The sequence below is a fragment of the Zootoca vivipara genome, chromosome 6 (assembly GCF_965207765.1).
Source record: "Zootoca vivipara chromosome 6, rZooViv2.hap1.1, whole genome shotgun sequence".
NCBI lineage: Eukaryota > Metazoa > Chordata > Lepidosauria > Squamata > Lacertidae > Zootoca > Zootoca vivipara.
In genome coordinates, this window is record NC_142589.1 from 59,447,388 (window position 1) to 59,462,448 (window position 15,061).

Here is a 15,061-nt window from a genome sequence, read left to right on the forward strand (position 1 = left end):
GACATGCCCACACCTTTTTGTGTTCTGGTCTCTTTTTCTACTGTTTTAGATGTGGCAGCCACTTTGCCTTAGCCCACGCTCCCCACAGCAGCCATTTCATGTGACGTCACACATGCCCTGAACCACCGATGTCAATACCAGCATGTGTCTATGCTGGAGTGAGCATTGTTATCCTATTCTAGTCACTCTTAGAGAGCTATTACGCGAATGTACCAAGCATAGCTGCCAAGTTTTCGCTTTTCTCGCGAGGAAGCCTATTCAGCATAAGGGAAAATCCCTGTAAAAAAGGGATAACTTGGCAGCTATGGTACCAAGGCCCTCTAGCTGAGGATTTATAGTAACAGTGTTCCTAGATCTTCTTTCATCTCAGCTGCTGCAGGTCTATAATTAATTGGCACAGCTTTATCGGCAGCTATAGGGGCACTATTGGGAATCTTATATTAGGGCTTTGCATGAAAGAGGCAAAAGGCAGGAGATGATGTCCTTTGCAAGAGAAGAGGCACTTGATGCTTAACAATGCATCGTTGCTATTTGATGAGAAGCAAACTTGACATGACAAATTTGTGGTTGTATCCAACTGAGTTTTATGTGGAGTAAAGCCATTGAAATGAATGGGTCTAAGTTAGTCACGCCCATTAATTTCAGTGGATCTACACTGAGTAGGACTAGCGTTGGCAGCAAGCCATGGTCATTCCATTCCATTTGGTGACACTGGAGTTCTTTTCGTCCCAAAGCTTTTCTTGGAATCTTTTCAAAACTAAAATCCTCTCAATTTCAGCAACGTCCCTTTACATTTCCTTTAGCATTGCTAAACTTAAGAAGAACCTTACTGCTGAAACACACCAATGGCCCATCTAGTCCAGCGTCCTGTTCCCTTTACCCTCCATAAATGAAAGGAAACATTATCAGTGATGGACAGTGCACTTTATTCCCCAAATATAAAAAGTCTGCTACAAAACTGGGTTGCCTTCTGCATCTTTAAACCTTCCGGCTTCGTCTGGTGAATGTTGCTGAGCCAGATGTGATGGTCTGTGGGAGATAAATTGGAAAAGGTTTCTCTAAATTGCCCTGTAACTAGCCAATGTAAAACTTACAGTACCTAAGCAACGCTTAGGTAGACCAGAACGTGTTCCAAAGCACTGCAGATAACCAGATAATTGAGGCAATCGTTGAAGCCAGGAGACCAATTAAAAGTAGATCCCTTGGTAAATTAATTGATGCTTACAATCTAACTTCAAAAACATTCCAATGAAACTATTCTGTTTTGAGTGAGTTGTTCGAGCCATGGCTATTGTTGGAGCATATGCCTGCTGAGATCCAGTTTGCTGTAGTCTTGGGCTGGGGATAGGGTGGTGATGTTCAAAATGCTCTTGGTTGTATTATCAACTACACCTGCTTCAATTATTGCTTCCACATTTGCAATAGTTAAAGGAGCAGGTGCCCTTGGAGCATGTGCAGAGTGCCTTTCTCTATATGGCCTGTGGTTTTTTTTTGCAGAACCATGTGGCATGATGCAAAATGTCAAAATAAAAGTGAGCAAAATGCTTGCATTTTTGACCAATACTTCCCACATATCTGGGATTGGGAGAACAGGAGCTTGCAAAGGCAGAGGACACAGACATTCTCCCAGCCCCTATTTTGGAGAAAGTGACCCTTCTGCAACTGTTCATCTTAAAATATCAGCATTTACTCACCTCCACCATTTCATTGCCTACTACTTGGTGCTCATGGATGAATTTATCTGATTTGGCTATTAGTTTCCCATTTTCCAGGATTACTGTGCACTGTTTAAAAAAGAAGAAGAAAAACCATTACAGTGGTGCCTCGTTAGACAAAATTAATTCGTTCCAGGACTCAATTCGTCCTACGAAAATTTCGTCTAGCGAGGCACTGTTTCCCATAGGAATGCATTAAAAGTCAATTAATGCGTTCCTATGGGCTCCGGGGGAACTGGTGGTGGCGGCGACGCTTGCTCTCTTGGCTCGGGGAAGGCAGGCAGGCGCTTCCCCGAGCCAAGAGAGCAAGCGCTGCTGCTGCCAACGACAGAGCCGGATCAGACGAAGCTTCAGAAGCTTCGTCGGATCCGGCTCTGTCGGGCAGGGTGGGGGAAAGGCGAAGGAACGATCCTGCGCCTTTTCCCCATTGCCGTCAAGCCAGTGCCAGAGCCGAAGTGCGGCGCTGCGGCCGGGGGCTTTTCGCAGTTTGCCTCCCCCTTGGCTCGGGGAAGGCAAATGGCGAAAAGCCCCCGCAGCGCTGCACTTTGGCTCCGGGGGGCGCTCTGTTGGGCGGTGGGGTGGGGAGTGGAGGATCCTTCGCTTTCCCACACACACACTGCCTTTCCCCCACCGCCACCAAGCCACATGCCGGCTTTTCGCGGCGAGAAGCAGTGGCGGGGGAAGACCTTTTCCCCCCGCCGCCTCCCGCCTGCCTCCCCCGACATGGAGCGCAACTTTGGAGACGTCCGAAGTTGCGCTCCGTACCGGGGGAACACCTTCTCCCCCCGCCGCCTCCCGCCTGCCTCCCCCGACACGGAGCGCAACTTCGGAGACGTCCGAAGTTGCGCTCTGTGTTGGTGGTGCGGGGCGAGAGGCCCGACCGCTTGCCTTCACCGAGAAGGCGCCCGGCTTTCTCAGGGAACGCAAGCGGGCGGGCAAGGTGTTCCCCGCTTGCGTTCCCTGAGAAGGCGCCCTGCTTTCTCAGCGAAGGCAAGCGGGCGGACACCTAGTTCCTCCTCCCCCGCTAGTTCCTCTTTGTGTTCCGCTGGTCTCTGCTGGGGCAGAGACCAGCGGAACACAAAGGGGAACCAGCTGCAGCGGGGAAAGAAGGCAAAGGGGAAGATCAGCTAAGAGGCGCTGACAGCTCTCAGCTTATCTTCCTTTGCCTTCTTCCCTTGCTACAGCTGGTTCCCCTTTCTTTCGCTAGATGAATGCCCTGATTTTCTGATCGGAGGTTTTTATGGCCACGCTCGCAAGACCATAAATTGGAACAAACAGCAATCCGAGGAAAACCTGATGGCCATTTATTCCAATTCAGTGCTAAACCACAGGTTTCCCTGGGGGAAAGCAGCAGAGCAAACAGAAGAAGTGTGGATGACAACAGCAGCCAGGTGAGGCAGCTGCACCAGGTAGCAGCTGCATCGTATGCCTCTGAGGATGGCAGAGTAAAAACAGCTAGGGCAGATTTGAGTCAGGAGGCACAGTCCTATGGGATTTTCTTTTGCTCAAGCCCTAGTGAAATGAGCAGCAACTGCAGCTTAGTGTCGCAGGAGATTGTGAACCCTGTTAGATTCATGCAGTGTGAGGAGCGGTCGGTTTTCTACATTATGCACCAAAATATCTTGGACTGGTCCTTTTCTGTACATTGCAAACAAGACGGTTTTAAATAAGTGTGGTTATAATGCCTTTCTAGCAAAGAGCTTTGGGAACTGTAGTTCTGGCAAGACACCTGGGAATCTTCACCAGCTACAGTTTTCCAGCAGCTCTTACATTGGAGCCAACTCTGCTCTAGTCTGTGATGCAGATGTGCCTGAGCAATCGATCGGCAGCGTCAAGAGCCACCTGCTAATGCTGTTAACTCTCAAAGCCATTAGTTACCTTCACTTTCTTGCCATCCATAGTGGTCATTTCTGCTTCTTTCCCCAGAGTAAATGAATTTGTGACGGATTTGTTGGGGGTTTTGGATGTGATGACAAAGCTGTTCCCGGTTTGCTGGATTTCAGTGATGGGCTTAATGTCTTTAGCCACTTTGATGATATCGTCTGACAAAGCTGGGGAGGTGGAGAGAGACAGAGAGAGAGAGAGATGTGGTGTTCATAAATGGAGAACATGAAAGATCCTGACTGGATCAGATCAAAGAACTACTTATTGGAGCACCCTACTTCCCCCTTCCCCCAAGATACCTCTGGGGACGCCTTCAAGTAGGAGCACAGTCTCCCCCCACTATTGCTCTCTTGCAACCATTGTTCACAGGCAATGGAAGTTCGATTTTGCTATCATTACTTCTATTTCCCAGGCTTATAACCGATCCTTTATGTAGCCAAAACAGTACCACCTCAACATGACTGGGAGATATATCTACAGGCTTGTGGGGGACTCCAAATTAAAGCATGCTCATTTGGACCCCAAACTGAGCATGCTCATTGACTGCAGAATGACTGTATGAAGGGGGAGAGGAGAAGCCAGAGGGAAGGTGGGGTTGGAATCCTGAACAGCAGCCCTAGAAAGGGCAACATTTGGTTGCAGGTGCCAACTGTGAATGGCTAATAGTCATTGCTAAGCCTCTCTTCCTCCATGTATGTGTCTCACTTGTTTTTAGAAACACAGGAAGCTGCCTTGTACTCAGTCAGACCCACTGATTCATCTACTCCATAACAACTAGCAGCAGCTCTCCAAGGTTTCAGGCAGGGGACTGTCTTCCAGCCCTCCCTGGAGACCCTGGAGATTGAACCAGTATCTTCTGCATCCATATCAGATGCTCTGCCATTGAGCTATGGCCCTTCCTTTTAGATTTAATACCTTCTTAAGCAGTGACCACCACCCCATTCTATGGTGGGGAATCCTATGCATGCTTTCTGTCTGAAGGATTGCTTCCTCTTGCCTGGAAACAAGGAGCATTATATTCTCAGTAAAAGAGCAATTCTGAAGTTGAAAAGGTTTCAGGAAGATGTCTAAATTGGGGTGATTGTGAATGTATGGCTGGGTGAGGAATGATGTAGCATTGGAAGGGACCACCAGGGTCATCTAGTCCTACTCCCAGCAATGCAGGAATATTTTGCCTAGCATGGGGCTTGAACCCATGACCCTGAGATTATGTGTCTTAATTGCCAACTGAGCTATCCTTGGCCTCCAAAACTGGAGGGAAACAATCACAGAATTGTAGCAAAGAAGGGCTTTCTAATTGCAGCGAAAGATTGATTCTGTAGCAGAAGATGCTGCTCACCTTGATCTAGCAAAAGAGGTCTGCATGGTTCCTACCCCTGCCCTTTGCTTCTCTGCCCAGAAGACTTTACAAATTCTGTTAGTCCTCAAAGCAGAGAGAGCAGGTCTCCCATGAGACCCCTGATTATACTCCAGCGAACTTGTCTCTTCCAGAAAAAGCAAGGAGCTGCTTACCAATAGCTTTCAGGAACTCTTCATATTTCTCTTGGCTGTAGACCTGCCACGTGCCATTGAATGCCATTTTGGAAACCAGGAATGACGAATTGACAGGCTACTGGTGCAGGGCAAAAGCAGTTGGTGTCCCCAACTTACCTGGGTGCCATTTATAAAGATGTGAATCCTGCATCCTCTCCAGATTCAAGCTGCAAATGATTATACTAGGAACTATCAATAATTAATCCTAAATTTTGGCTTTGTGGAAATAACCTTCCGGTCATTGCGTTAGTGCAAGCCTTGACTGATTCCTCACAGGAACAGGCATTGGCAAATCACACATTATTTCAAGATCCAGGGTTTATGTAACAATGAAGGCAGGAAGCCTCAATGTATTTAGGGTGGGTGAATCCAATGCAAAGGTGGTTGAACCTGTCAATTTCAGTTTCTCACTTTCCTACACTTAAATTCATTTACTACATTTCCACATCACTTGGTGATATATATATATATATATATATATATATATATATATATATATATATATTAAAAAGTCCTCATGAAAATGCAATTTTCAATAATTAGGCATTTTTTTGTGTATACTTCACCCTGGTATATCATATATCTCCTTCACCCTCAGTTCAGATTTTTACCACAGAACATTAGGGATGGATAATTTTGATTTTAGTTTCTCATTTTCCCAGTTTAAAGTTAAGACCTGCAGTTTGCATTTTTTAAAGTCCTTATGAAAATTTGCCAACATTTTGGTGCACATTTCTCCTAATACACACACTTCTGTATGCAATTTTGACTAATATGCACATTTTTGCAAGCAATTTCTCTCAATATATTTTGTGTTATTTTCATTCATGTGTGCATTTTTATGCATGCTTCCCCTAATATAAGCATTTCTGAACAAATTTATTTGGTTGGAGAACCACTTGCAAAATCTGGAAAATGTGAATTTTGAAAGATACTTGGAAGTATCTTAGACAACGGCTGCCAGTCAGTGTAGACAATACTGAAGTAGATGGACCAATGGCCTGACTTGGTGTAAGGCAGCTTCCTTTGTTCCTAGCATAGGCTAAAAAGCAAAAGCAAAAACAACAAACTACCTTCCATCTTCCGCCTTGTGAAAGTTTTGATTCCTGATTGCCTAGAATCACCTCAGGCAGCCAGGTGAATGAATGTATATTGAAAATGTGGCTTATCAGGAGTGAGGATAGAATGCTTGATGATCGGTCCTTCAGAGCTGAGATTGCTAGGAAATCAAGTGGATCACATAGGACACTAGCATGGTGTCAACCTTCTATTGTACATCTTGGGCAAATTCAGAAGGTCACAGTCCGTTTATGATAGTCACAGCCATACCCCAGTTACAGACAGCCACACCCTCTTATAATATTAGATTATACAATAATAATAATTAGGGGTTAATTGCAACAATCAATGCAGATCTCCCTGTGTTGCTTTTCAGTGAGAGCTATTATTTTATGTGCGTACGTAGGCAAATGATTTGGAGTGCTCCAATACCTTCCTTTGCAGTGACTCAAGTTGTGTTTTCCTTGAAGTTCCGTTGTGCATAACAGAACTTGCACACCATTCTCTTGAAAACGGAGGCACCTATGCATTTTCAGTGTTCCTAAATGCTTAGTTTTGGAGCATTGGGGTTCTTCCCATGTGCCTTCTCCAGGGTGACCCTAGGAGCCAATCGTCAGTGGCCAACTCCCCTCCTTTCACTCCGATTGGCTCCAATCAGCACAAATAGTAAGAAGACTTCTTCTCAGTGGCTACGAAGCTCCCCTTTCATGCTGATTGGATGGCTCTAGGATGCTGGAGACAGGGACCCTGCTGCAGAAATAGTAATGGGTCTTTGACCCCCCCCCAGGCCTCCAGGCCTCTACACCTTTTGGGCACAGGGCCAAAGAACAGAGATGAATAATCACTCCAGGACAATGGCTTGTTAACTTTGGCAGGCTTTACACTGCAGTGTAACCTTAAGGTATATGCCATGAGATTGCTTAATTGAAGTAGTATTTGTGTGCTACCAGGTCTGACCTACCTAGATCACCATTTCTAGTCCTGCATACTACACAATGCACTCCTACCCCTTCTGATAGCAGAATGGAAGAATAATACTTCCCCTCTTTTTTTTTCGTATGCAACTTGTTTTCCACCCCTTCATCTTAATACCCCTGCACCATACTTTGAGAAACATGAGTCCTGGTTTGGAGCAGCTTTGCGCTTGCAAAGTACTGTTGAATTGATTTGCTCCTGGTGGTGAAAGGCTTGGTGACTCCAGGCTCTCACTAAAAACTCCTTGTTAGCAACAGCACCAGGGGCTACTGGTCTGTTTCCAGGCATAAATCAGTGCTGGTTTTGACCTGCTAAACCTTATATGACTTTGGTCCAGGCACTTTTGGTGAGGTCACAAGAGAGGGATTTATCGGTGGCTGCTCCCAGATGGTAGAACTCCCTTCCATGGGAGGCTAGGCTGGTCCCCTCTCTGCTCTCCTCTCGTCAGCAGACAGAGAGCTTTTTGTTCAGACAGGCCTTTGGCTGTTACGGCAGTCTTCTGAGGGTGGGTCACAATTAGTGATCCTGCAGAGGTAGGACATAAAAGTCTTACCAGCAGGGTCCTGGAGCAACTGGCAGATGTACAGGGAAGGGCTGTAGCTCAGTGGTAGAACATTGACCTTGCATGTAGAAAGTTCCATCTTCAATCCTGGACATCTCCATGTAGGTCTGGGAAAGACTGCTGGCTGAAACCCCAGACCAAAAGGCTGACTAAGTTTAAGGCAGCTTCATATATTTGTATGTTCCTTCTTTTATAGCCTAGGTATTTATTGAGTAGAGGCCCCACCAACTAAATGCTGTATCTGGTCAGTTGATGGGCTGATGCCTTCTGTGGCCATTGGCTTCTGCTAGGCCCTGGGGTTTCAAGCTGTGGGAATATCTCCTCAAGGCTCTCCTCAGCATCCAAGGAATCTGTTCTGGGGAGATGTGGACTCTGGTACACAGAGCCCTACATGGGATGGACCAGGGAGTAGAGCCCTCTTCTCCTCAGAGAATCTCCAAGGGTTCCTAGACTAGGACCAATAGCAACTGAATCATGCAGACCATGCATAGGAACACATTTTCAGAGCTAGCTTTGAAGCAGAAAAACATACGTATGTATGAGATGGAGATTAGGGCTCTCTCAGACAGGCTGGCCATGTCTTACTTTACAGAGGAAAGTCTGAATGGCTGTCTGGTTCCAGCCTAGTTTAAAAAGAAATGACCTAGGAAGAGAGAGCAGGAGGGGCCTTGAAGAAGCTGCCCACCAACACTTAGCACCTTGACAGCAGACCTGGAGAGAGTAGGTACACAGGTCAGTTGAGCAGTCTTTCCCACAGCAGTGAGAAGTATTGCATTTCTATTTAAATCATTGTAATTATTTCTGAATTTGCATCTTTACATACCGTATAAGTTAGCATATGCCAATTTCTTCTTCTTCTTCTTCTTCTTCTTCTTCTTCTTCTTCTTCTTCTTCTTCTTCTTCTTCTTCTTCTTCTTCTTTACTTTCTTTTCTTTTTGTTTTTTTAAATAAATCTTTATTGAACAGATTAAACATATTTCACAAAAATATACAACAACATACCATCTCACAATCCATATCTCGTCCTATATAACAAAAAGATTAAAAAAGAATACAAAATTTTTTAAAAAGACCCAAAGTAGACTTCAAATGTTCTAAAAAAAGAGGCTAAATTACACTTGTTATATTTTACACAGTGTCATATTGTTACATTTACAGGTAGGTAGCCGTGTTGGTCTGAGTCGAAGCAAAATAAAAAAATTCCTTCAGTAGCACCTTAAAGACCAACTAAGTTTATATTTTGGTATGAGCTTTCGTGTGCATGCACACTTCTTCAGAAATAATTGTTATATTATTTTCATAAAGCTTTTTGAAAAAGAAAAAAGAAAAGAAAAAAGAAAAATTTAATAGAAACATTAAATTTACATATATTATTTGTACATTGCAAGACTCATTCAAGATCTGCCAGGAGGTTTTTGCTATCACAGTAATTTTTCAGACAATCCTTAAATATAATCCATTCTTGATTTATTTTTTGCATCGAATACCCTCTTACCCTCCCTGTCATTTTTGTCATTTGCAGATATTCTAATAGTTTAACTTGCCATTCTGTTTTTGTAGGTGTAGTTTCATTTTTCCAGTACGTTGCATAAAATTCTGGCAGTGGATGTTGCATACATAAAGAGAGGCATTACTTCCTTTTTTATTTCAGTTGACATTATCCCTAATAAGGCGGCTTCTGGTTGTTTTGTGAATAGGATCTTTAACATCTTTTTTAGTTTGTTATATAGAACGTCCCAAAACTTCCTAATTTTTCCACATTCCCATCACATAAAGGTAAAGGTAAAGGGACCCCTGACCTTTAGGTCCAGTCGTGACCGACCATGGGCTTGCAGCGCTCATCTCGCATTATTGGCCAAGGGAGCCGGCGTACAGCTTCCGGGTCATGTGGCCAGCATGACAAAGCCGCTTCTGGCGAACCACAGCAGCACACGGAAACACCATTTACCTTCCCGCCAGAGTGGTACCTATTTATCTACTTGCACTTTGACATGCTTTCAAACTGCTAGGTTGGCAGGAGGTGGGACTGAGCAATGGGAGCTCACCCCGTGGTGGGAATTTGAACTGCCGACCTTCTGATCGGGAAGCCCTAGGCTTTGTGGTTTAACCCACAGTGCCACCCGCGTTCCACCACATAGCATATGCCAATTTCTTCAAATCTGCCTCCTCTTTTGGGTTATGCAGTTCCTCTTCTCTTGCTCCCTAACGGTATCAGAATTGTCCTTTTGTGCCTGAAGGCGTTTAGTTCATGACAGGACACATTCAGCTGGAACCCTGGAAAAGTTCATTATCTCTTAAGCAATCCCGCTCAGCTCTGCCAATTACCTCTTTTGACTTCTGCTGACCCTGGGGAGCTAAATTTTAAGCTGCTGTGTCAAAGGGACTGTGGCATTAGCTAACCAGCCCTAGCCACTAGAGAGGGTGAGGACATGACAAATGGCCACAAATGCTTTTATGAGCATTTATAACACAAAATAGTGTGGTAGATTTTGGCCACGTCTTCAAATTATATTTAAGGATAATGACTTTCTCCAAAGAACCCTAGGAACTGTAGTTTATCCTCCTAAAGTTACAATTCCCAACACCGTTAACAAACTATAATTCCCACATGCTTTAAATGTATCACGTGAATGTGACCAAACTATGGTCCAACGGGCCACTGTTAGAGAAAAAGTATAGAAACGAAAGAATTAAAGGAAGTTGAAAACCAGTAGAAGCTAGTAGAAGGAAGTACAGCCATATATGGAGATAACGGCCCCTTTGCTTTCCTTTGCTTGTACATGTACAAATGCTTGTGTTTCTTTCATATTTGGTGTGCCAGCCTCTCAACTACTTGCTGGTTGAGGTTGCCGCACTGGCCTTGCAACGCTTAAATAAACACCCTTCATGACTGACAATTGATGTCTGGATTTTATTGGCCATCTAGGCTGAACTCATAGGGTCTTGGGTATTGAACCCCAATATTTCCCCAACACCACCAGCGGTCTGTGTGCTTCTTTCAAGTGGTCTGAAGTGTGTCTGCATTAAATATTCACCTATATTTGGCCCACGGGGGGGCGGGGGGGGAGTTGGGCAACCCCTGTTAGCCCTTTTCATAACAAAGGAAGACAGACCTTCAAACGTCTTTAGATCTAGGTAGCACACAGGCGAGCAGACATGAATTCAGGTTTTTGGCTTCTAGTTTATTAATGCATGCTTCATCATCAAGCATCATCATTTTCTCTAGTCTTGTCACATTTATCTGTTTTCTTTAACATGAATATTAAAAGCATAGCATGAACCACAAAACAGCTCACTACAGAGTCTTAGAATCATAGAATCATAGAATCATAGAGTTGGAAGAGACCACAAGGGCCATCCAGTCCAACCCCCTGCCAAGCAGGAAACACCATCAAAGCATTCCTGACAGATGGCTGTCAAGCCTCTGCTTAAAGACCTCCAAAGAAGGAGACTCCACCACACTCCTTGGCAGCAAATTCCACTGCCGAACAGCTCTTACTGTCAGGAAGTTCTTCCTAATGTTTAGGTGGAATTTTCTTTCTTGTAGTTTGAATCCGTTGCTCCGTGTCCGCTTCTCTGGAGCAGCAGAAAACAACCGTTCTCCCTCCTCTATATGACATCCTTTTATATATTTGAACATGGTTATCATATCACCCCTTAACCTTCTCTTCTCCAGGCTAAACATACCCAGCTCCCTAAGCCGTTCCTCATAAGGCATCGTTTCCAGGCCTTTGACCATTTTGGTTGCCCTCTTCTGGACACGTTCCAGCTTATCAGTATCCTTCTTGAACTGTGGTGCCCAGAACTGGACACAATACTCCAGGTGAGGTCTGACCAGAGCAGAATACAGTGGTACTATTACTTCCCTTGATCTAGATGCTATACTCCTATTGATGCAGCCCAGAATTGCATTGGCTTTTTTAGCTGCTGCATCACACTGCTGACTCATGTCAAGTTTGTGGTCAACCAAAACTCCTAGATCCTTTTCACATGTACTGCTCTCAAGCCAGGTGTCTCCCATCCTGTATTTGTGCCTTTCATTTTGTCTGCCCAAGTGTAGTACTTTACATTTCTCCTTGTTAAAATTCATCTTGTTTGCTTTGGCCCAGTTGTCAAATCTGTTAAGGTCATTCTGAAGTGTGATCCTGTCCTCTGGGGTGTTAGCCACCCCTCCCAATTTGGTGTCATCTGCAAACTTGCTCAGGTGTCTTGTTATTGTCTTGATCAATAACACCTAGGAATAAATGCATCAGAAGTCCACTCCAGCCTTCTTTCTGAAAAAGTGTCACCTGGACTCTACATCCAGAATAGAGCCACTGCTATTAGCATCAGCAGGAAGGTCTCTGACTTCGGACATATCCAACTATTCAGTTAAAGCATACTTAAATCAAAGCACATGACTTCACCCAATGAATCCTGGAAGTATACCCCTCAAAGAGCTACAATTCCCAGCACTCTAAACTATAGTTCGCAGGATTATTATTTTTGGGGGGTGGGGGTGGGGAACCATGTGCTTTAAATGAATGTTGTGGATGTGACCCTAGTATGTAGTGCTGTAGACTGAGACCTCAACCATCAAACTCACTAGATGACCCTGAGCCACACGCCAACTCTGCCACTAGCCTACCTTTCAGGGTTGTTACTGTGAGAATAGAATTAGGGGGACGGGAATAATGTATACTGCCCTGAGCTCCTTATAAGGTGGGATGATCATGATCATAATAATAATAATAATAATTCAGGTAATAATAATAATGCTGTTGCTGCTATAGACGTTTGATTTCAGGTTTGTTTTTTGTGAAAAACAAATCCAGCACCTCTTCTGTACTCTAGTTCAGGCCATATTTGTCCTGTAAAGAGATACAGCTTTAGGCCTGTCACTCTTTCCAAGCACCCACTTTCCCCATTCTCTAAAGTACACTTTCTTTTCTCTCTGCCTGCCAGGGCTGAGTCATGCATGCTTGCTCGTCACTGGGCAACCACAATATAATGTTATAATTTGTGAATGAGCCACTGTAGACCTAACATCACTCTTAGACCTGGCTGACATACCATCCAAGTCCGAAAACTTTCCAATAGAGCTTGATTGACAAGTCCTTTTTTGATATGGTGAACCCAGATTTTTAAAATTGTGATTTCATAATGGGCAGGGTATAAATAATAACATGATGATGATGATGATGATGATGATGACGATACTATCGGGGATGTCATATTTGCACCTACAAAACTTGGGGTGGTCACACTACTTCATTTCCAATCAGTTCACATCCTGTGACTTCTTGCTGAAATTCCTTGTCTTTTCATGCTACAAATGTTCTGGATTTGTCTTTCTCTCTGTGTGTCCCACTTTTGTTCTGCTGCAGCCTTTCCAGACATCAATAACGAGGTAGCATTGGGGAAGCATCAGAGAACTAATGAGAAGAATAAAACTACCACTAAAACATAATTATTGCCATAGCACCCACAATAAAGCACCAGTCTGGAGGGGCCCTTAGCTTGCAGTCAACATTTTCTGAGTGGGATTTTCATGCACAGTACTGTTCCTATGGATGCTCTGATGCAAGTCCCCGTAGCTGTGTTCTGAAATACTTTCAAAAAGTGGGCTACCAAGGGATGTGGTGGTGGTTGGCACTTTCACAAGCTCAGAGCACTAGGACAAAATCAACTAAAAAGAGTCAGAAATTGTATGCTACAGAATACCAGCTACTGGATGTGTGTGTTTAGGTGGAAGCACAATGTGGGGAGAGCTATTACCATCCTGCCCTGCTTCTGTCTGGAAAGATGCTTGACTAAAGATGGACCCTCATGTCCATTCATTGCAGCAATTGTCCTTCAGAGGGGCTCAGTAGAATGGGGAAGTCCATTGCACATTCCTTTTACTTGTGTAGTTCCTGGGTGCCCACAAGAAAACCAGGCTTATTTTCCAGCCTCCTACCTTGACTGCCAAGTGTTGCCTCCAGCCTCTAGCCATTTCATTGGAACTGTCCTTTGGCACCAGCTGTTCTAGGTTTATGAAGGAGGCAGTGCAAACTGTGCATGCCCACTAGTTAGGATAGATTTAAAAAACAGCAGGGTGGATCCAGATTAAGGTTGACACCCCAAACAAATTTACTGGGTGAACATATGAGGAATTTTGCTGGCTGAATTCAAGTTTTATTTATTTCAATGCAAGTTAAGTCATGACTTCCCCAATCCATTGATTTCCATGGGACCTACATTCACTTAGCTTACCTTGGATCCAACCCAATGACACTGTACATCACAGATTCCATTTACCATGTAAAAACAGATGGGTCTCCACTGGTTTTTGATTCTCCCTAGGTATTTATTTCCTTCCCATGTATCTATCTAAGTGTGCATGCATGCTGTGTTAGGAAATACTGTCAGGATATTAATCAACACAAGAGTAGGGGCTGGGGAATTATTTCTCTCTAGTGTTTAATTTCTAAAAGGAGAGGAGTTGCAGCTTCAGGCAGTCATAAGAACACAAGAAAAACCCTGCTGGATCAGGCCGCTAAAGGCCCTTCTAGCTGAGCCTCCTTTTCTCACAGTGGTGAACCAGATGCCTATGAAAAGCTCAAAAGAGGAACTGAGTGCAACAGAGCTCTCACCCTTTGTGATTCCCAGCAGCTGCTATCCTGAGCCATACTGCCTCCGACAGTGGAGGTAGAACATAGCCAGCATAGCTGGTAGTCTGTCCTGGAAGCACCAATCCAGGTATACTGGTGGCAGTTATTTGGCAGTGAGAGAAATGCTTTGCAAATGGGGAAGGAAAATAAATCTCTTCTATCTGATTATTTTATGTGAGCTCTGGAGTTGAAACAAGGCACTGGGCTAAGGCATAGCTCAGATCAAGGGCCGCTCATCTCTTAGCTCCTTAGGCTCTTCTCCATGCTTGTACACACTGACAGTAACCCTGCCAGTTTCAGAGCCCCACTTGTTCTTGACAAAGATGCTGAATTTCCCAGAGTCCTCGCTGCTGACATTCTCAATGGTGATGGTGATAACGGTCCCTTTCACGTCCATCTTGTACCGATCTTTAAATGTAATGACCTGCTCGTTTTTGTACCAAGTGATCTCCGGATAAGGATCTCCAGATATGATGCATGTCAAGCAGAGAGTCTGTTTAACAAACAAACAAACAAACAAACAAACAAACAAACAAACAAACAAACATAGCATTAGCGATAGAAATTCAGGCTTTACAAAAGAAAAGCAATACAGATAAGAAAGGTCTCTGAGTGGGAGAGTATATTTAATTTATGACCTTATAAAATGGATGCAGCACCAATTCAGTTGTTATGTGTAAGCCTTAGTGAGCATTAGGTTT

The 15,061-nt window shown here is 44.2% G+C and overlaps 2 protein-coding genes across 2 annotated transcripts in view; both read right to left on the reverse strand.

The window, feature by feature from the left end:
* Positions 1-909: 909 nt before the first annotated feature.
* On the reverse strand, positions 910-5,297 carry LOC118087862 (fatty acid-binding protein, liver). Its single transcript, XM_035120910.3, has 4 exons — positions 5,112-5,297; positions 3,594-3,766; positions 1,695-1,784; positions 910-1,029 (listed from the first exon to the last, which is right to left on the reverse strand). Exons 1-4 carry the CDS (start codon positions 5,176-5,178, stop codon positions 979-981), a joined length of 381 nt encoding a protein of 126 aa, XP_034976801.2. The 5' UTR covers positions 5,179-5,297; the 3' UTR covers positions 910-978.
* A 5,592-nt stretch (positions 5,298-10,889) lies between these two features.
* The window catches only part of MYOM3 (myomesin 3), a 47,685-nt gene continuing 43,513 nt past the window's right edge, over positions 10,890-15,061 (reverse strand). Inside the window, exon 36 of the mRNA XM_035120310.3 lies at positions 10,890-14,853. Within this exon, the coding sequence (XP_034976201.3) occupies positions 14,578-14,853 (276 nt within the window). The 3' untranslated portion in view covers positions 10,890-14,577. The remainder of the gene's footprint in view (positions 14,854-15,061) is intronic.